The sequence below is a fragment of the Typopeltis vanoorti genome, chromosome 5 (genome assembly GCF_054136105.1).
Source record: "Typopeltis vanoorti isolate ZY-2024b chromosome 5, IOZ_Tvanoo_1.0, whole genome shotgun sequence".
Classification (NCBI taxonomy): Eukaryota; Metazoa; Arthropoda; class Arachnida; order Uropygi; family Thelyphonidae; genus Typopeltis; species Typopeltis vanoorti.
This window is the reverse complement of record NC_143553.1, coordinates 32,104,259-32,127,923: the sequence shown is the minus strand read 5'-3', so window position 1 is coordinate 32,127,923 and position 23,665 is coordinate 32,104,259. Positions and strand designations below refer to the sequence as shown.

Below are 23,665 nucleotides of genomic sequence, written 5' to 3'. Positions count from 1 at the left end.
GACAACAAATCAGAATGGGATAGTTAGTACAAGGCATCAAAGTAGGGATGGGACAAATGGGCTTCTGCGATTCATGTACACTAATGCCAGGAGTATTAGGAACAAGAAGGAAGAGTTTTTGGCCATGGTTGGCACTTCCAGGCCACAGGTTGTGGGTATTGGTGAAACATGGCTGACAGAAAATGATAAAGCTAGTGGGATTGAATGCAATGGGTATAGCGTGTTCAGGAGTGACAGGATGAATAAAAAGGGGAGGGAGTGTTATTGATGATAGCTGATGAGCTTCAGCCAAGGATTATAGAAGTTGAACTGCAGGATGGGGAAAAAGCACATTTGAGGCTGTTTGGTGTGAGATAGAATCTAGCAGAATAAAATATACAATTGGGTGCTGCTATAGACCGGGTGATGGAGTGGATGGTGGGGATAGTATGCACAAGCAAATAGAAGAAATGAGTGGAAGGAGGGTAATCATTATGGGTGATTTCAATTATGGTAACATTGACTGGAAAGAGGAGAGGGCACATGGGAGGAAGGAATTGGATTTTATGCAGTTATTAAGGGACAACTATCTACAGCAACATGTATTGGAAAATACCAGGGGGCAGAGAGTGCTGGACCTAGTAATTGCAACTGAGAATGTAGCTGTAACGAACATGACCATGTTGCCACCAATTGGTGAGAGTGACCATAAGGTCATGACTTGGGAGGTGGCTAAAGGAGTCGAATTTACAATTAAGACAGGGTACATGTGGAATTACCGGGCTGGTAAGTATGACAAGCTTAGGTGTGTTCTTGGCTCAATGCCATGGCATGTAAAACTGCAGGGGCTGGATGTTGATAGTGCATGAGAGGTGGTTAAGAACTGTTTGCAGGAGGCAATGGTTGACTGTATACCAAGAGTCCGAATAATAAATCAAATAGGGGTTAAATGGATGAATAACACTATTAAGCTTGAGCTGCAAAAAAAGAAACAATTGTGGAAGGAATTTAAGGAGAAGGGTGACCATCAGGTGCAGGAACAGTATAAAGCTCAAGCCAGGATGGTAACAAGGGTGGTAAGAAAAGCAAAAGCAGATTACGAAAGGAAATTGGCCATGCAGGCTAAAGAGAATCCCAAACAGTTTTTTCAATATGTTGAAAGTAAAAGGAAAAATGCTCATGGTAGAATGATCTTAAAAAATGCTGAGGGTAGGGAGGTAACTGAATCAGTCGATGTTGTGGAATTACTGAGCGAGCACTTTGCAAGAGTATATCATCCAGTTGGTGACTTTGCAGAAATGGAAGAACCAACAGCTTATACTGGAATTGTGATGAATGAAGTAGAGGTAACTAATCTATTACAGAACCTCAATGTCAATACATCTGTGGGATTGGATGGTATACCAGCTCATGTCATACGTGAAGCGGCCAAAGCATTGTCAGTGCCCTTGACCATTTTGTTTAATTTGAGCCTCAGGACTGGATCAGTCCCAAGGGGGTGGAAAGAGGGGAAAATAGTTCCACTGCATAAAAGTGGTTCCAAGGCTGCTGTTGAAAATTACCAGCCAATCAGCATAACAGGAATCATTATCAAGGTCTTAGAGAAAATAGTCAAGAGGAAAATACAAGATTGGATAGAAGAAAATGGGATACTGTATCGGGGACAGCATAGTTGTGTGAAGGGTAGGTCATGCCTCAGTAACTTGCTCACGTATTATAACACAGTGACGGCTGAAGTAGATAAGGGTAATGGGTTTACAGTGATTCTACTGGACCTTGCTAAGGCCTTTGACAGAATACCACATGGAATTCTAATCAGTAAATTGCAGCATATGGGAATGGGCATAGGGTTGGTGAGATGGATAGGAGGGTGGTTGACGGAGAGATATCAGAGAGTGGTTTACTCAGGAGTAGAGTCCACAAGACGGCCTGTGACTAGTGGTGTGCCACAAGGATCTGTTCTTGGACCACTGCTGTTTAATTTGTTCATAAATGATATAGGAAAGGATCTGAGAGGACCAGTTCATTTGTTTGTGGATGATGCGAAGTTGGGTAGGGCAATAGTGAATGCAGATGACGTCAAAATTTTGCAGGATGATTTGGATAGATTGGAGGTCTGGGCTAGGGAGAATGGATGTCAATTTAATGTGGCAAAATGTAAGATTATGCATTTTGGGGTGAAAGGATTGGAGGCAGTTTACTGCATTGGTGGAACCGTGCTCCAGGAAATTGATGAGGCACGAGATTTAGGAGTGTTGGTGGATAAGGAATTGAAATTTAGGGGACACATTGCAAAAGTGGCCAAATCAGCTCATCAAATCACTTGGTTGCTGAAGAATACGTTGAGACAAACAGGTTATTGTTCCTCTGTATCGAGCCTTGATAAGACCCCATCTCGACTACTGTGCTCAGATTTGGTCACCTAGGTTTCTTCTTGATGGGGAGGAGGTGAAGAGGATCCAGAGACGAGTGACCAAGATGATAGCAGGTCTGTGGAATGAACAGGTTGAGGATTTGTGGGTTGCAAAAATTGGTAGATAGGCGGAGGAGGGGAGATATGATTGAGACATTCAAATTACTGAAGGGTTTCTATAAAATTAATTCAGAAGATATTTTTGAGAACAGGGCTGTTTGTGGGGACATCCATGGAAACTGGGCAAAAGTGTGGTTAGTAAAGGTGTTAGAGCTGGGTTCTTTACTTTTAGAGTAGTGAATGAGTGGAATGCGCTCCCTGAGTCTGTGGTGGATGCTGTGACAGTAAATGAGTTTAAGGCGAGGTATGATAGATACTGTATGAATGTCGAATAGTTGTGATGAATATGATTTGGGGCCTCCCTCGATGAGTCTAATGACTCCCTGGAGTTGCCCGTAATAATAGTAATAGTAATATATATAAGGTTTTTCGGGAATCTCATATTGCAATGGAGCCAACATAGTTCAAAACCTACTGTCTCCCCTCTGCATGAAATATGCACGAGGTCTGATGGCTGTGTAGGTCCCACCCACAAAGAGGACCAATGGTGGATTAATGGTACGATAGGGAGGTAGGTTTACGCTCTGTGGCCAAGTGAGTTCTTGACACTCCTTTTCCCTGTTATTAAGGTTTCATAAACTCTAACTTATATTGTTTTGCTGGTAGACACACGTGTGTGCCTATGAGTGAAGATGATGTGAACACTGAAGGGGACTTTACACCTGTTCCACCTCCAAAGACTCCGACAGTACGATTGTTCGCAGGATGAACAATCAAATAAAAGATGTAGAGCATCTGAAGATGATATGGAAGAGGATGTAGCTACACATGATACCCATGTTATCCAAGATAGAAAAGAAAAGGTCCCTCCAGTTCTTCTGCGAGATAAAGAGAGGTGGACCTCAGTCTCAAGGTCCCTAGGAGATCAAAACATCAATTTCTCAAGGGCAAGAAATACTGATCAGGGTGTAAAGATTCATCCTACTACTGTTTCTGTCATTGATATAAAGGTTGAACAATACAGGTTCCAGTACTGAGCCCTGTTGTGAAACCCCACTTGTAACCTTCTGCTTCCTTGATATTTCCCCACCTACAACTCTGATACCTATCATACCGCCAATCCAGAATTCAATTGACTAACCCAAAATTTAAACCCATGTGCTGCAACTTAAATATCAGCTTATCATGTGGCATCCTGTAAAATGCCTTTGCTAAGTCCAAGAAAATGGCTGTATATGCCTTTCCCTCATCAACTGTTCTTGTCACTTTATTATAAAAGGCAATCATATTACTAAAGCAAGAGTGCACCTAAACAAATCCATGTTGATTCTCACAAATAACATTACCCTCATCTGCTCGACGCTGTATATAGTTCCTCACTAATTTCTCCAAGACCTTAACTACTGATGACACACAAATTATCTTTCCCACAGCCAGACTTTTATTGAAGAGCCAGATCAATGGAGCTGTCAGTTCTTTAGGACATTCTCTCAAAACCTGTGGTGAAATACCATTCAGTCCCACAGCTTTACTGATATCCAGAGTAGTCAGTATTTGGAACACACTCTCCTCTAAACCCTCAATCTCCCTATCCCTCTAGTATTTAAACCTTCTTCTCCAGGATGAAATACTCCAATAAAGTGCTCATTCAACAACTCCACTATGTCCTCTGCATCAGTCACTCTATTCCCATTTTTATCCTGCAATGTCATTCTTCCACAATCATTTCTCCTACTACTGGCCACATAGCTAAAAAATTCCCTAAGATTTTCTTTGGATCTTACTGGAAATCAATTCTCATATTCCAGTTTTGCCTTCCTCACCATACTATTCACTCTCCTGGCCTGCGTCTTATATTCTTCATGCACGTGCCCTCAACCCATCTCCTTATATCTCTTCCATAATCACTTTTTCACCTGCAGTTCCTGTCGATATTGTTTATCATCCACTTTATGCCAAATTGTGTTGCCTTTTTTACTCATGGAATACAGCTTACTATTGCTGCTAACAAATATTCCTTCACATTTCCCAAGCACTAATGATATCCTGGACTTCCAATTCCACCCTCCATGGAACTGCCCTAAGTTGATATCTAAGACTATTATAACAACTGCCTTATAATTTCACATACATTACATTTTCTTTGATACTCCTCCATGTCTATTCATCTTCCAAGTCAAAACCACATGGTCACTCTCTCCAACTGGTGGGAGAGATGTCATCTCAGTTATTAACAGCTCTTCTGATGCTATGACCAAATCCAAAACTCTTGTTCCCTCTATCACATGTTGCCTAAGACATTTGTCCCTCAAGAATTCTAGAAATTCCATTCCCTTATTACTACATGCATTTTCCTCTTCCAAGTAGTTAAAATCTCCCATAACAATCACTTCCCAAGCTCAACAACCTACACATCTCCTGATCCTCACCCCTCTGTGCTTCTTGGTTTGTAGTGACACCCTACTAAATATCTTGTCTTGGCCACTTCTATCTCACACCATATGCTTTCAAAACCATTAGTGTCACTGCCTTCCAAAGCCTCCACTCGTAGAGGACATAAGTCATCTCTTATCATAAGCAGTACTTAACCACCATGTTTTCCACCTGTCCTGCCGAAAAATGCTGTATCCTGCAACTTCAATCCTGATATTATATCATCTTCCATCAACCACGTCTCCAAGATCCCAATAATCTTTGGCCAGGCTGATGCTATCAGTGCCACCAATTCCTCTCCTTTATTTCGGATACTCCTGGAATTAGTATATAAAGCATAAAAATGTCACTGCTTCTATACCTATCATTATCTCCTTTCGACCCTACTGGACTCAGTGTTACCTGATGTCGTCCCCCTTCCCCCAAGCACCCATTCCCACAAGAGGCCACCCCTACTACCATCCACTCCGGGAATTCTAGTTTCCCTGCATTGACACACTGACTCGTTCAGAAAACAGCAATCTCTCCAGACTTCGTCCTTCATTCAAATGCAAGCTGTCTCTCCCATATAGTTCCCTTCTGTCTTCAAATGCCCTCCAAGCATCCACATATTCCAATCCTCTTCTGACACATTCTGGCTATTATGCTATTCACTATTACTGTCTTCTGCTCAGCTTGTCACTATCATACCTTGGCAACACACACACACACACACACACACACACACACACACACACACACACACAATCTTTTCTCTCTGTGTTTGCTTTTGTACAACCTCAAGCAAGAATCTCAGATCTCTCTCTGCCCGAGTTACATTGCTTCTCAAGTCATTCGTTCCCACCATCACAATCATTTCATCTCTCTTAATTGCCATAGTCACACTTTCTATCATCCCTCCAGGCAAACACTCCTCTGGCATCCTATCTTGCACACCACAGATCATTGAATCTCCATATATCACACTTCTTACCACTCTGTTCCTTGATTGTTCACCTGCATCCCTCACTCTCTCTCTTTCCTCTGTGTTTCCGTACTTACCTGCTACCACTCTATCCCTGGTTCCAGCACTCCCTCACATTCTTCTCATTTCCTCTCTCTGACTGTTTCCATTTTCCCCTCTTCTATCATTCCTATAACTTTCATTCCCTCTCTTCTACTGTTTCTACTCTCTCCTCTTCTATCATTCCCGTACCTCTCTCTCTCTCTCTCTCTCTCTCTCATTCCCTCTCTTCTCTACTCTTCTATCATTTCCATACCTGCTCTCTACTGTTTCTATTCTCTCCTCTTCTATCATTTCCATAACTCTCTCTCTCTCTCTCTCTCACTCCTACTCTGATTTGCATTGCATGTTCTAATCATTTTTATATGAAAATGAACACTAATTTTATACAATTAAAAGTGTGAAATTGATATAATACAGGAGAAACACAAAATACTAAAATATGGATAAAATATGGGAAATATATATTTCAGTAAAATAATAATTAATGTTTAATTTAATTTTTATTTATCGGTCAATTTATCCTGATTATCAACCCGATAATTAATAGAATTGATTAATTTAAGGTCTTTCAAAATTTAGAAAAAATTGGTCAGGTTTTAAGTAGCTGCTCTGGCTAAACATTGTGAACATGCTTTTTTTATTGGTTGCTTTGGTCTATGAAAAAATGTGGTTAAATTAATAAGTATTTAAACATTATTTGGTTACTTAGCAGAGAGCACACAAGGTTTGGACATTTTTGCTGAAATAAAAAAGTTTGATACACAAAGCACACATGTATAGGTGAGCTTCCATGCAGCAGAGGGTCACACATGCTTTCTTTATTATTCTACAAATACCTCCCTGGAGCCAAATATTAATTATTCGTCATCATTTTTTTTTCAAATATTAATAATCACTTCTTACATAGAAGTAAGTGAAACTAAAATGATGTGTAATGTAATAGAAGAAAAATCACCACTATGCAGATAAACGATTTTAAAACAACATTTTCTGCACTTCTGAATAACTTCAGTTAGGTGCAGACATATGGCAACCAATAATAACACATTTTTTTAAAAAAATTGTTGCTTTTTTGTGAAACTGACCCAGATTTATTTCTCGTTATACTACATTGTTTCAATGCAAACACAAGCACTGAATTTCGAATAAAAGGCTTTAGAAATGTATCAGTGGCAATGGATGTAATTTCTGTACAAGCTATGCCAACCTTATAAATTAAAGATACCAAGAAATTATATTCTTGGTTTAATCCTTTATCCAAGTGTAAGAAAACTTTGTTTGCTTACACTTGGGATTTAGGCATTTTGTCAATACCTGTTTTCTGAACTACAATTGTAGTAAAGAAAACTGTAGGAAATAAAGAATGGGCACTGCATTTTTCTTTTGCAGACTGCCAAGAGGGCAATAAAAAAGGTTCATTCCCATGCCAATAGCCATGGTGTTATGCTGTGGTTTGTTTGTGAGTCATAGCAGTACACACTATGCTGCTATGACAAACTGCAAAGTTGTTTAATTAAATGCTTTACCTAAACCTTGTGCGTGGGGGTGCAATATCCAGGAAAAGGAAAGTCACTAGTGGAGTGCCTCAGGGGGTCTGTTTTAGGGCCATTACTATTTAACTTGTATATTAATGATATTGGCGAAGATTTGGATGGAGATATTCAGTTGTTTGCAGATGATGCAAAGTTGGGATGAACCATTAAGAGTAGTGAAGATGTTGTGGCCTTCCAAGAAGACTTGAATAAATTGAGTGATTGGATATGGAAATGAGGATGCGAGTTCAATGTTACAAAATGTAAGGTTTTAAAATTTGGAAAACAAAGATGGGATGAAGAATTTATGCTTGGTGAGAATATATTGTTGGAGGTAGAGGAAATAAGAGAACTGGGGGTGATAGTGGATAAGGATCTAAAATTTAGGGGACACATCGCCAAAATTGTGAAGACAACACAAAGGCTTCTGGAAATGATTCAGAGGACACCGACGTGTAGAAGTAGGGAGATTCTTGTTCCGTTGTATAAGGCTTTGATTATGCCACACATGGACTATTGTGCCCAGATTTGGTCACCAGGTTTTCAGAAGGATGAAGAGATGTTGGAAAGGGTCCAAAGGCGACTGACCAAGGTAGTTTCTGACCTCTGGAATGTTGAGTATGAGGAAAGATTGAGAAGATGTAATTTGCAGAGTCTGGTTGAGAGGAGGAAGAGAGGAGATGTGATAAAGACCTACAAGTTGGTAAGGGGTTGTTATAAGATCAAAGGTGGAGAAGTTCTACAGAGAATAGTGGGAGATCAAGGGAGAACCAGAAGTCATCCCTGGAAACTGTATAAAGAGGGTGTAAGTAGGGGAGTGAGAGGCAGGATTTTTTTTGTGCAGAGTTGTGAATGAATGGAATGCCTTGCCTGAGAGTGTGGTGTCTGCAAGGAGTTTGAGTGTGTTTAAGACACAGTATGATGAGATGTGTGTGTGTGTGTTATAAAATGAGTCTTTGACTCCATGAGGTCTTGGTGTAATAATAATAATAAACTAAATGTACTTATTCGAATCATTTAAATGTATTGCAGCTTTTGCTTTGTTGAAAATAATGCTTTTATTCTGATTAGGTTACTTTTAAGTGAAATTAGTTTAGAAAGAAAAATTATTTCTGAGAATTTCTTCATTGTTTAACACAAAAAACAAGAATGTTATTTTGTCCCAATTATGAATTAAAAAGGGGGAAAAATTCAAATTTCTGAAGAAAGATATGATTAAATCTTGGTCTATGTCATTCATGGCACAAATTTCTAAGCTTTGTTAAGATGTATTCCTAGCAGGGAATACATCTTAACTTTGGCATCGCAGCTGAAGTTCAAGGGTCATATAGCAAATGTTGCAAATACAACTCGGAGGATAATTGTGATGTTGAATCGAACCTTGACATATAAGGATAAGGAAGTCATTTTGCCTCTTTATAAGGAATTGATAAGACCGTACTTGGATTATTGTGCACAGATTTGGTCTCCCAGGTTCCAGAAGGATAAAGAACTGTGGAAAGGGTGCAAAGAACAGTTACAAAGATTATATCCAGATTATGGGATTTAGATTATGAGTATGTGGATTACAGAACTCTGGTAAACAGAAGAAAGAGGGGTGATATGATAGAGGGCTATAAACTTCTGAATGGATGTTATAAGATATCGTCTGATGAAATTTATCTTTATATGGAAGGATGAAGAGAGAGAGAGAGAGAGAGAACATAGGGGCATCCATGGAAGTTAAGTGTTCACAGTCAAAAAGGCTAGGAATAATTTGCCTTGGAGGTGGTAAGTGCATCTAGCATGAATGAATTTAAACAAAAGCATGACAGCTGGTTTGGGTGATGTATAGACTCCCTCAATCAGTCCTTGACTCCCTGGAGGTCTCAGATAATAATAGTAATAATAATATTTCAAAATATATTTAATTTATTATTTCCACATGTGAGAAAAGTTTTATCATTTGTGAACAAACAAAACAAAATCTGAAGTAGAAATTTTTTTACCCTTGAAATATTGTAAAATAGCTCGTGCATTTGATTAATGGTCAGGCATAGAGTGAGCTCGTTGGACATGTTTCATTATTATTATTACCCCAAGACCTCACAGAGTCAAAGATTCATCTGGGAGGTCCTTTTATCACATATACAGCTCATCATACCATGCTTTGAACACATTCCAACTTCTTGCAGACACCACACTCTCAAGGTAAGGCATTCCAATTATTCACAACTCTGCATGAAAAAAACCTGCCTCTCACTCCCTCTTTATACAGTTTCCAGGGATGAGCTCTGGTTCTCCCCTGATCTCCCACTATTTTCTGTAAAACTTCTCCAACATTGATCCTATAACAACCTCTTACCAACTTGTAGGTCTCTATCATATCTCCCCTCTTCGTCCTGTCCACCAGACTGCAAATTACATCTTCTCAATCTTTCCTCATACTCGACATACCAAAGGTCAGAAACTACCCTAGTAAGTCGCCTTTGGACCATTTCCAAAATCTCTTCATCTATCTGAAAAACTAGGTGACCAAATCTGGGCACAATAGTCCATGTGTGGCCTAATCAAAGCTCTATACAACAGAACAAGAATCTCCATACTTCTACACGTCAGTGTCCTCCACATTATTCCCAGAAGCCTTTATGTTGTCTTCACAATTTTGGATATGTGTCCCCTAAATTTCAGATTTTTATCCACTATCATCCCCAGATCTTTTATTTCTTCCACCTCGGTTGGCCAAGTGGTTAGCGTATCCGCTCTCAGCGAAAAGGCTGCAGGTTCAAATCCCATGTTTGTGAATATCTGTGAAAGTACTAGTATTGGTGGTGGATGGCGTTGGTGTTAGATGATGAAGGTTGGTGGAGTAGTGAGACAAAGAGTTGTAGAGAAGATGTCCTCCCTCGATGCGTCTTCGGACTCCCTGGAGGTGTGATATAATAATATAATAATAATATCCTCACCAAGCATAAATTCTGCATCCCATCTTTGTTTTCCAAATTTTAAAACCTTACATTGAACTTTTCGAACATTGAACTCACATTCCCATTTCCGTGCCCAATCACTCAATTTATTTAAGTCTTCTTGTAAGGCCACAATATCTTCACTACTCTTCACGGTTCGTCCCAACTTTGCATCATCTGCAAACAACTGAATATCTCCATCCAAATCTTCACCTATATCGTTAATATACCAGTTAAACAGTAATGTCTCCCAAACAGACCCCTGAGGCACTCCACTAGTGACTTTCCTTTTCCTGGATATTGCACCCCCATACACAACTTGTTGATGCCTATCAGATAGCCAGTCTCCAATCCAATGCACTAATCTAATATCAAACTGCATCTGCTCTAGTTTGACAATCAATTTATCACGAGGTACTCTATCAAAAGCCATTGCGAAAACTAAGTATATTACTGTGTATCCTTCTCCTCTGTCCAAGGAAGCAGTCACTTTATTGTAATAAGTAAGTGGATTACTAAAACATGACCTCCCTTTAGCAAATCCATGCTGTCCATCAAAGATAATACAATTGTTGTCAACCCAACTCTGGATCCTAGTTCTCACAAGCTTCTCCAACAACAACACCTGTCACACATATAGGCCTATGGTTTGATGCTTGAGTTCGATCACCTCTTTTATGAAGTGGCACAGTCTTGCCCTCCTTAGGAACTTGACCGAGTGCAAGACTCATATTAAAAAATATGTCAAGGCAGGTGTCAACTCCCTGGGACATTCCTTCAGAATACATGGTCATATATTATCAAGTATCACAGCCTTACTAACATCTAGTTTACTCAACTCCCCATAGACCTCTTGCTCACTTACAGTCAGTCTCTCCTCCCCATCATCAACTGCTCTCAATCTCTCCATGAAGTCACATTCACAAGATTGAAAGACCTTTATGAACTGCTCATTAAGTATCTCCACCACACATTCCACAGCAGTTGTGGAATGTGTGGTATAAAAATGGTATAAAGACATTTTCTCCTATCAATGTCATCCTTCCATAATCATTCTTTCTTTTGCTGGCTACATATCGAAAGAACTCCTTAGGATTCTTTTTGACTTCATTAGCTAACTGCTGTTCATACCTCTCTTAACTACCCTGAAAAAGCCAAGTCACCCTCCTTGCCTGGTCTTTGTAGACCTCATGGAATTGGTTATTTCCACTTCTCTTATGCTGCCTCTATAATGCCCTTTTTCTTTGTATCACATACTTAATCTCTTTATTCATCCATCTCATACCTACCTTATTTAACCTTCTCACCCTTGGAATACATTTAGACATTGCATCGACTAGATAGTTTTTGAAAATCCTCCAAGCTGCATTGATCTCTTTTTCCAGCTAACTCCTCATTCCATGCTACACCCACAAGCTGACTCCTAAGCCCTTCATAATCACCCCCTTGTAGTATCACATATACCCTTTTCTCACAGAGGTCCTCACACTGCTGGCAACCACCCAAGTAATCACCTCATGATCACTCTCACCAATTGGTGGATGATTTGACACCTCATTTATAATTACATCCTCTGATGAGATGACCAAATCCAAGACCCTCAAGCCTCGCGTGCCCTCTGTTACATACTGTCTGAGGTAGTTATCCCTCAAAAATTCAAGAAACTCCTTTTCTTTACTTCCAGTTGCTATCTCATCATTCCAGTCTATATTGCCATAATTAAAATCGCCCATAATGATCATCCTTTTCTTATTTGCTTGGCTAATTTGATTATACATTTCATTATCACCACCATCCACATTATCTGGTCTATAACAACATCCAACCAAGTATTTGATTCCATTCACCTTTATCTCCCACCATACTGTCTCCAAACCACTGGCACTATTTTCCTCTTGCATCTCTACTTTGTATGGACATAACTCTTTCTCTATCATCAATAGCACTCCCCCTCCCTTTTTACCCCTTCTATCCTCACAAAACACATCATACCCTTCCATCTCTATTCCTGTCAGGATATCCTCTTCCAACCATGTCTCACTTATTCCGACAATCTTTGGGTGAAGAGACGCAATTAGTGCAACCATTTCATCTGCCTTGTTTCTTATACTGCTAGCATTTGTATATAAACACAACAGCTCATTTCTGGATCTATAGCCACTGATACTACTCACTCGGTGTGATCTCTCCATGCTTGACTGGGGCCATTTCCCTTTCGGCTTATTCATTTTAAAACCCTTTTCAATTCCAACTGTTTCCTCTTGATCCCAGGTCATCCCATTTCTTTGCTATCTACACATGCTCTCACCTCCTCTCGGAGAATCTACCTTTCTCATGCTGTATACCCCCTGTCCACCCTGAGCCTCCCCGTTTCCTTGCTCCTCTTGCGCACGCATTCTCTCATTTTTTATACTCATACCACTCACTTCCTCATTCATAACCACCTCTTCAATCTCTCCGTCTTACTCTGTTGCTCTTCCACATCAATTCCTGCTTGATCTGATTCATTCTCTCTCACTCTACTCACTTGTCTACTTCCAGCTGCAGTCTCTCCAAGCGACTCACAGCATAACCACTCAAATGCAGTCCATTGCTCCCATACAGCTCACTTCTTCCTTCAAACTCATTCCACACATTAACAAACTGTACTACCATCTCCTCACACATTTCAGCCAGCATATCATTCATAATCCTTGCTCTCCACCTCATCTCACCACAGCAGTGGCAGCTGGTGAAAATTTTAAGTGGAGGTGCTGCATATACAAAAAAAAAAAAAAACTTTTTCCCTAATCAGTAACAAATTTATTAATAAATAAATGTACATATTAAAAACTGCTTTATTAAAAATATTTCATCCTCACCACGAAGAAACACCAATAATAAAAGTTTCGTATCAATAGCAATGACAAGTGCAAGCTAATATCGCCATTAGATCGCAATGCATTTGTTTCGTGTAATGATAATTAAAAAAATATAATTCTTTTCATATTTTCAACAGTGACACTCGTCAGAACTCAGCCTTGTATCTATAATAAATAAATAATTATATGTTATTTTAACAAAATAAAATAAGATTTACAAAAAATAGTTCGCCACAAACATTCACCAATAATAAACGTTTCATATCTCACAGAAATAACGTGCACAAGAATAAGATACACTGTCCATATGGCAGTGTATCTAATGACATAACGTACAATGACAAGCACAAACGAATATTGGCATTAGATCAAAGTGCATTTGTTTTGTAATCTAAAGTGTTAATCGAACAATTCCAATTATTAACTATTCAATCAATGTCAAAACATAAGCTGTAACCTTTAACATGTTGTGTTGCATTTATATAACGTTGTAAGCATTTTTATTATTTATAAACACAGACAAAATTTAATTTTTTCATTTTTTTCTTGGGGGTGCTGCAGTCTCGCAGTGCTTATGTACGGGCCGCCACTGCACCACATTCATACCTAAGCAACACGCTATCCTTCCTGTCCCACTATTCTCTTTTCCTTCTAAGCAGCATTGAACCATCATAGAACCATTGTATGTTTCAAGATTTGAGATAGGCAGTCCTGTAGTATATTTTCATAAGAAATATTTGCATATCTCAAGGCACTGGTTAGAAAGTATTATACATGTATATATAAGATATCAAATTTTCTCTGCAACATAGTACTGTTCTCCTTTTAATCTTTGGATTTATTGAAGGAGAGACAACAGCAACTAACTGTTTGATGTAATTGCCAAAAACAAGAAAACACCATAAAAATAAAGTGAATATAAAAATAAAGAAGTCTGGGGAGCTATAACCTAATAACCTTCAGATACTACTGCGATCCACTGATCATAATTTATCATTTTAGTTATGTTTAAACTTATTGGCAATCTTTTATTAATTTGTCCTCTCTAACTCTTTGGAAATACCATAGCAACTGTCAAATTTAATAAAATAAAAACAGACAATTTCAAAATAGAAAAAGGATTCATGCAAGGCTGCCCACTCTCACCAAATTTATTTATCTCGAAGAAATATGGAAATCCATAGCTGAAGAACCATGTCTACAAAAAAATGGCACGAATATCAGATGATATTATTATTATTGAATAATCTAAAAAACAATAAAAAGTTTAAATGAAGAGTTTAAATGCAAAACTTCTGGAACGAAAATAAATCTAAGTAAAACTAAAACAATGAAAACAAGAAGAGATGAGGAAAAAATTTCGATAAACTTAGAAAATTACATACTTGAACAAGTAAAGCAATTTATATATCTTGGCAGTGAGTAATGATATTTATATATCATTACTCACAACCTCGACAACACAAAAACAGTAAAATACAGACTTAACAAATGATGGTCTAATATGAATAAATTAAACAAAATATGGGAAAATAACAGCATTTCAAAAAACCTGAAACTAAAACTCTATAAAACCATTGTTATATCTACAGCAACATAGAGCCAAAACTTGGACACTCAATCAGAAAGAAATACAGAAAATCAGAGAATTAGAAATGAAATGCATAAGAAAAATAAATAAGACTTGCTGGTTAGAAACAAAACAAATGAGAAAATCAAACATGAATTAAACTATAGTGAAGCTGTCATAGCTATAATTCTTAAATAGCAATTAAGATGGTTTAGACAACTCCAGAGAATGCCCTTTTAAAGATTGCCAAACACAGTTGGTAATTGAGGGAAGATCAGGAAGATGATCAAGAGGTAGACCAAAAAGAACTTGGTTACAATCCTTGAAGGAAATGTTACAATTATCGATGAACGAAAAGGCCAGATATGGAACCAGATAGCAAAAATTTGCACATAGGGGAACTCAACCCATCATCTGAAGGATGCGAAAGAACTCTTTGTAAACTAGCACGCAAGTTTTGTGAAATTTTCGTAGTAGACTGGACACCATTATTTGCTTACTGTAATTTAAAATTTATCCTATTTTATTATTATTTTAATGGAGTGAGTAAAAATTGTCCATTTGATTGAAAGGAAATGTTACAGACTGTTCAGGAAACCAACAGCTTTTCATTAGAAACAGACCAAATATAGCAAATGAAACTACAGTGTTTATTATTATTATGATTCAGGCTTAAATGGAGTCAAAAAGACTCATTGTGGGAGGCCCTTCCTAGAACACACAAAATCTATCATACCATTCCTTGAACTCATTGACAGCTTCTCTGCTCTCACCACTCTATCAGGCAATGCATTCCATGGTTCTACCACCCTCAATTCAAAGAAACCACTCCTTACCCTCTTGCTCACAGCTTCCTTTTGTAGCTTCCAGGGATGGTCCCTTGTCCTCACTCCTTCCCTCTGTTCCACCAATCGAAAGAACTCTGCAGTACCAACCCTGTAACCTCCTCTCAACTGTTTAAAAGTCTCAATCATATCACCTCTCCATCTATCCACCAAACTTTGTATCAGCCTGTATTCATAACTAACATTGTACAGTCCTGATACCATCTTTGTTATCTACCTCTGCACCCTTTCCACAGTTAATTTATCCTCTTCAAATCCTAGGGACCAAATTAAACAACAGTCCAAGAGTGGTCTCATCAGGGCTTTTATGCAATGAGATAAGAGTTATCTCTGCAGATCAGCTTCCTTCTCAGTATTGCAGCAATCCTCTGAGTTACCTTCACCACCTTTGTAATATGTTTCCTGAATTTCAGGTTTCTATCAATCATCATCCCCAGATCTCTTGCCTTCCCTACTTCCGCAAGTACAATTCCTCCAACAGAGTATCCAGTCTTCCATCAATGTATCCCAAACTTCAAGACTTCACATTTTGCTGCATTAAACCGAAATCCCTATTCATTTGCCCATCTGTCTAGTTTATTCAAATCCTCTTGAAGGGCTGCCACATCTGCGCTATTACTAATAACCGTTCCCAGCTTCACATCATTTGCAAACAAATGAATATCCCCCTGTGATCCATTGACAATGGCATTGTTATAAAGGTTAAACAATACAGGTCCCAGTACTGAGCCCTGTGGGACCCCACTTGTAACCTTCTGCCTCCTTGACACTGCCCCATACACAACTCTCTGATACCAATTAGACAGCCAATCCTGAATCCAGTTGACTAACCCGACATCTAAACCCATGTGCTGCAACTTAAATATCAGCTTATCGTGTGGCACCCTGTCAAATGTCTTTGAAAAATCCAAAAAAATGGCAGAATATGCCTTCCCACCAGTGCTCTTGTCACGTTATTATAAAAGGCAATTATATTATTAAAGCAAGAGCACCCCTTAACAAATCCATATTGACTCATACAGATAACACTACTCACATCTGCTCATTGCTGTATATGGTCCCTCACTAATTTCTACAAGATCTTAACAACTACTAATGAAACGTAAACTGGTCTATAATTTGACACTTCCATTCTGCTACTGCCCTTATGCAATGGTACTATCTTATCCACCTTCCACTCCATGGGTACCTTTCCCATGGCCAGACTTTCATTGAAAATCCAAGTCAATGGAACTGTCAGTTCTTTAGCACATTATCTCAAAACCAATGATGAAATTCCATCCGGTCCCACTGCTGTATATGTGCAAGAGGAGAGTGTGTATTCTTTGAAACACACTCTCCTCTTGCAACTCTAAATCTCGAACCTGCCCTATCCCTCTAGTATTAAAACTTGCTTCTCCAGGATGAAATCTTCCAATAAAATTGTTCATTGAACAACTCCACTATGTCCTCTGCATCAGTCACTCTATTTCCATTTTTCTGTCCCATAATATCATTCTTCCACAATCATTTCTCTCCTACTGGCCAAATACCTAAAAAAATTCCCGATGATTTTCTTTGGATTTTAGGGCCAATCTCTTCTAATATTCCAGTTGTGCCTTCCTTACCATACTAGTCACTCTCCCAGCCTGAGTCATATTATTCATGCATCTGCTCTCCACCCCCTCTCTTTATATCTCTTCCAAAACCTCTTTTTTTTACCTGCAGTTCCTGTTTGATAGTTTGTCCTCCACTTTATACCAAATTGTGTCCTCTTTTTCACTCATGGAATGCAGCTTACTATTGATGCTAACAAATATTCCTTAACAATTTCCCAAGAGCTAATGATATTTCACTCTTCCAATTCCTCCCTCCTTGGAACTTCCCCTGCCTCAAGTTAATATTTAAGACTATTATAATCACCTGCCTTATAATTACACATAAATTCCTTAATAATTTTTCTCTTTAATACTCCATGTCTATTCATCTTCCATATCAAAACCACATGGTCATTCTTTTCAACTGAGGTGTGAGATGCCATCTTAGTTATAATCAGCTCTTCTGATGCTATGACAAATCCAAAACTCTTGAACCTTGTGTTTCTTCTACCACATGTTGCCTAAGATATTCGTCCATCAAGAATTCTAGATATCCCATTCCTTTTTTACTACAGTTTCCTCTTCCCAATTTATACTGCCATAGCAAAATCAACCATAACAATCATTCTTCTTGCATTTGCCAAGCTCAACTTCCTAAACATCTCCTGCTCCTCACCCTCTATGCTCCCTGGCTTGTAGCAACACCCCACTAAATATCCTATCTTGCCCACCTCTATCTCACACCATATGGTTTCAAAATCATTAGTGTTATTTCCTTCTAAAGCCTTCGCTCTTAGAGGACATAAGTCATCACTTATCATAAGCAGTATTCAACCACTGCATTTTCTCTTCCTATCCTGTCGAAAAATGCTGTACCCTGCTACTTCTATTCCTGTTATTTTATCATCTTCAGTCAACCACATCCTAATAATCTTCAGAGAGGCTAATGCTATTGGTGCCACCAATTCATCTTTCTTATTCCGGATACTCCTGGCATTAGTAGAAAGGATAAAAATGTCCCTGTTTCCATACCTATCATTATCCCTTCCAGACTCCAATGGACTCAGCATTACCTGATGTATTCCCCCTTCTCCCAAGCACCTATTCCCAGAATATAGCCACCCTTGCTACCATCCATGAAGGCCATAATAATAATCCACCCAGATAATTCTAGTTTCCCTGCATTGACACATCAACTCATACAGTTATTGTTTACAGTTTGTTATAATTATCCCTGCTTCAGGAATTTTCTAATGGCTACCTTTTTTGTTTGCTTGCGAGAAAGTCATTATGCTAAAAATTTTATTTGCTATTTTTTTTCCAAATCGATGAAAGCAAAAAGATTCAGTAATTATATTTTAATTTAACAATAACATGAAAAGCATGCATTTCTCCCAAGAGTAGTGCTTCCCTGTAGTGCATGAAGCATACCTTCAAGTTAACAAATCTTCAAATTGCCTTTTTCCCAATGGGGTCAGATAAATGATAGATTACTGTATTTAAATTTTTTGTTTTCCTTAATTGAAAGTTTCTTAATTTGCTATACAGTGAAGTGATTAATAACATAGTTTGAATGACTGATAATGAATTCTTTTTTTTTGTTTTTTTTTATCTCACCCATGCAAGGTTATCAACAAGATATTAGTACTCTGGATGGTATCGATTTGATAGCTGCAATTTTAGTAATTATATGCACTAACCACTAGCTAAAATCAGAAAGGTAAGAAAATTGATTAATCCAATATCTTATTTGCAGTTTTATTGATTATGTTAACATTAAAACATTACTCAACAACCAATTATTCCAAACAACCAAATCTGTACTGTAACAAAGTTTGATATTGTGTCCCTGTAGTAGTTACTGCAAAGATCATTAGATATGCAAAAAAGTGAAGAATATTCAACAAAAATTTTGTCAATACTATACAACTTTAAACAGAAAAATTTTCATTTAAATGTATAAATTTTTAAAATTAATGAAACTTACAAACATTAGTTACCCTTCTTTGCGAGGAAATTTTTGTGTTTGATAATTTTTATTTCATTTTGAACTTCAGAAATAAGTTTTAAAATGTCCTTTCTAAGAATGTCCTAGATGAATAATATATGACAGAAAATAAAATATACATTTATTATTAAGGTAACTTTTGTGAAATATACCTGCATATACAGATATGAACATTAACTTTTTTCTTAATTAAAAAAATAAAGTACAGTAGGACCCCTGTATCCGCGGTCAACCCAGGTCCAAAGATATTAGCATACGAAAGGTCAACTTACGAAACTTTCATAGTCTCTACAAACATTCGGCTTTGAAATAATGTTGGACCTAATATACACTTTGCTTATGTAATTTCACATCGCCGAAATGAAGCTGTATGGCTCTTTCTTTTAATAATAGACAGTTCAGCTGATCGCAGCGATTGTCCAACACCAGGGAAACTCGTTGCAAAGGTGGAGAAGCCTACACACACATCCGAGGTTGCTAAGATTCCATTCACATAACTTTATTACAGTATGCTGTTATAATTGTTCTGTTTTATTATTAGTTAATGTTGTTAATCTCTTACTGTGCATAATTTATAAATTAAACTTTGTCATAAGTATTTATGTATAGGAAAAAGCCTAGTACATATAGGGTTCACTACTATCCGCAGTTTCAGGTATCCGCGGAAGAAGATGGAACCAAACCCTGCGGATACGGGGGACCTACTGTATTTCTATATTAATGAAAACAAATATCTGAAATTCTTCTTTCCTAAAATCCTAAAAAATAATAACAAAAATATCTAAAGACCAATACCACTTTTTGCTGCCACTTATACACACACATATGCCACAGTTGATCTAGCTTATGAAAAGCAATATTATTAAAAATGTGTGTATTCAATGAGACAAAAGTTCATAAAGGTCTTTCATTCTTATGAATCTGACATCATGAAGAGTTTGAGAGTAGCTGATGATGAGAAGGAGAGACTTACTGCAAATGAGCAAGAGGTATATGGGGAAATTGAGCTAACTTGATATTAATAAGGCTGTGGGATTTGATAATACATCACAAATTTTGTAGGAATGTGCCAGGGAGTTGACATCTGCCTTGACATATTTTTTTAATACGAGTGTTGCACGGGGTCGAGTTCCAAAGGAGTGGAAAGAGAGCAAGATTGTGCCGCTTCATAAGGGAAGTGATAGAACTCAGGCATCAAATTATAGACCTATCTGTCTGTCAGTGTTGTGGTTAGGTTGTTGGAGAATCTGGTGAGAACTAGGATCCAGAATTGGGTTCACAACAATGGAATTATCTTTGATGGACAGCATGGATTTGCTAAAGGGAGGTCATGTTTTGGTAATCGACTTATTTATTACAATAAGGTGACAACTTCCTTGGACATAGGAGAGGGATACACAGTAGTATACAGTACTTAGATTTTGCAAATGCTTTTGATAGATTACAGCATGATGAATTCATAGTCAAACTAGAGTGGAAGGGATGGGATATCAGATTAGTGCACTGAATCGGAGACTGGCTATCTGCTAGGTCTCAGCAAGTTATGTATGGGGAAGCAATATCCTGGAAGAGGAAAGTCACTAGTTGTGTGTGCCTCAGGGGTCTGTTTTAGGGCCATTACTGTTTAACCTGCATGTTAATGATATTGGCAAAGATTTGGATGGAGATATTCAGCTGTTTATGCAGATGATGCAAAAATTGGGATGAACTATGAAGAGTAGAGAAGATGTGAATGGGTGAATGAATGGGCACAGGAGTGGGGATGCCAGTATAATGTTGCAAAATGTAAATCTGAGGACCATCATCTAGTGTTTCCATGAGCCAGATGGGAGATATAGAAACAAGGCAGCAAGCTGGAAGTGACAAAATATCTTGGTATATGAGAAGGTGATGATTTTTCTGATTTTATTTATTTATTTACTTACTTATTATTTTTTTATTTGATTGTGGCTTCTTTTAAGAAGCATGAAGGAGTTATGTGGGAAGGACAGGCAGTCATGGAAGAGGTATCAGAGATAGTTCTCATTGTTATGTTGAGCTATGTGTCCACAACAGTCATGTGGTGACATCGTTCCAAACTAGTGAGACTTGGCCACTGGGCTGCTGTTCTAAAGTTGAAGCATTACAACTTTGAGTTGTGCCTGGCAGGTATCTTTAATTTAGTTTTTTTTCCAAATACTGTCAGTATGTGAGGCTGTGATCTAGTATGACACCAAGGTAGCATTCATGAATTAGAGTAATGTTGCAGAAGTTAAGTTTTCTATGAGCCTTGTGGTTATTTAGGTGGAATGCTGAAACAACAGTTTTGCTGGGTTTGGAGAGAGTTCACAAGTTTCAACATAGTTTTGCAGTAAACTCAGATCTTTGCTCAATTCCTCAAAGTATTTGAAGATGTTGTCTTGGGAGGTAAATACTATGCCATTAGTATAGACTTTTGACTGATTGTTGGCAGGATGTCACTTGCATACAGGTAGAACAGATTTGGGGCAAGAACAGATCCTTGTGGCAGTTCATGCACTTGTCTTTGTTCCTTTCCCTCGTTCTACCATATGAAAAATCTATTCAGTGTTAATACAATAATAACCCTTCCACAGATTAAATGTCTGGTTCGTATCTCCTCTTTGCCTTCTTTAAACCAAACTCTGCATGCCCTCAAGTCTATCCTCATAATCAATGTTGTAGAGTCCTGATATAATTTTTGTTATCTGGCTCTGTACCCTTTACAACGAAACTAGCACACATGGTTAATGTTCACCTCAACATTGCTGTAATTCTCTGAGATGTCTTCACAACTTTTGCAATATGTCCTTGAAACTTCAAATCTCTATCCAGAATCACCCCAAGATCCCCTGCTTTCTCTACTTCTTCCAGTATAACTTCACCAAGTGAGTATGAAGCATTCCATCTGTGGATTCCAAATTTTAAAACCTTACATTTAGTTGTGTTAAACTGACATCCACATTTATTTGCCCAGCTTTCCAGCTTATTCAAATCCTCTTGACGAGCCAAAACACTAATAACCCTCCAAAGCTTCACATCATCTGCAAAACACTGAACCTGTAGAACTGTGAAAATATCACTAATATAAAGATTGTCAACAGCCCCAGGACTGAACCCTGTGGAACTCCACTTGTAACCTCCTATTCCTGATACTGCTCCTCCATATATAACTCTCTGATATCTATAAGAGAGCCAATCACCAATACAATCCACTAACATGATATCCAAACCCATATCATCATCATCACGAATCATGGGCTCACTGCCCGTTGATGTCTGATACCTGTTTCACTATCTTCTTCCACCTTTCTTCCAAACCCATATGATGCAACTTAAATATCAACTTGTTGTGTGGCAACCTGTCACCCTGGTAAAAGGTAATAACCAGATTACTAAAACAAGAGCATTATTTAACAAATTCATGCTACCCTGCATAAATAATATTACACTCATATGCCCAATCCTGTATACAGTTCTTACCAATTTCACCCAAATCATAACTGCAGAAGATACAGAAACGGGTCTATAGTTTGATACCTCCATTCTACCACAATCCTTATGCAATAGCACTATCTTACCCTCCTTCCACTCTCCATAATCCTGTCCCATTGCAAGACTTTCATTAAACAGCTAAGTTAATACCATAGTCAGTTCCACAGCATATTCTCATTAAAACACGTGGTGAAATTCCATCTAGACTCCCACCCATCTTACTGACAATTAGCATACTCAGAATTCTAAACATATCCTCTTCAATCACTTCTAACACTTCACTGCTCATTATCCTTCTAGGAATAAAGCCTGTAGTCCTAGGATAGAACACTCGATTAAAGTGATCATTAAATTGCTGAGCTATGTCATCTGTTTTGGTCATCCAATTCTCATCTCCAGCCAGAAAGATAACACAGTCCAACACAATTTTTGCTGACTTTTATATGAGACTTGTTTTTTACTAATTTGGGTGTGCTGATTTCAAATATCAAACCCATTTTTCTCTATCACATCAGGTTTTTCCTCTATGGCATTTTCTTTTTGCTAATTTGTAAGTTTTTGTTAGTTTTTTGGAGGCAGTACTATTTAGAGGATCAAAAAAATCGATTTTTTAATATTATTTTCTGAAACTATGTACTTTTAAAAATCTGTTCCTAACGTTTTATCAAGAAATTCCCGAAGATATAGCCTATTATTCAAAGTGGTGCGCAGATCAGAATCAGAGCGCTCACCGTTCTCGCTTGTTAGTAAACAAATAAATGCGTAAGAACCTGCAACGGCACGTACTGGCGCTTTAAATGCGAGAGAAGCTGATAATTAGATACATAACTACTTAACAATAATCATTAAAAATTACAAGAATATTTATAACAAAATAATAATTTTACTTACACGAGTTTCAGGGAATAAATTTTTGTTTGTAGCGATTTCTGCTGTGTATTCTG

General features: G+C 37.9%; 1 protein-coding gene across 3 annotated transcripts in view; it reads right to left on the bottom strand.

Moving 5' to 3' along the window:
* The window catches only part of LOC150106293 (hexosaminidase D-like), a 176,766-nt gene that overhangs the window by 85,323 nt on the left and 67,778 nt on the right, over window positions 1-23,665 (bottom strand). For all 3 annotated transcript variants that reach the window (XM_090392314.1, XM_090392312.1, XM_090392313.1), the window contains exon 3: window positions 19,209-19,312. In XM_090392314.1, coding sequence (XP_090248440.1) covers window positions 19,209-19,214 — 6 coding nt within the window. In that variant the 5' untranslated portion in view covers window positions 19,215-19,312. The remainder of the gene's footprint in view (window positions 1-19,208; window positions 19,313-23,665) is intronic.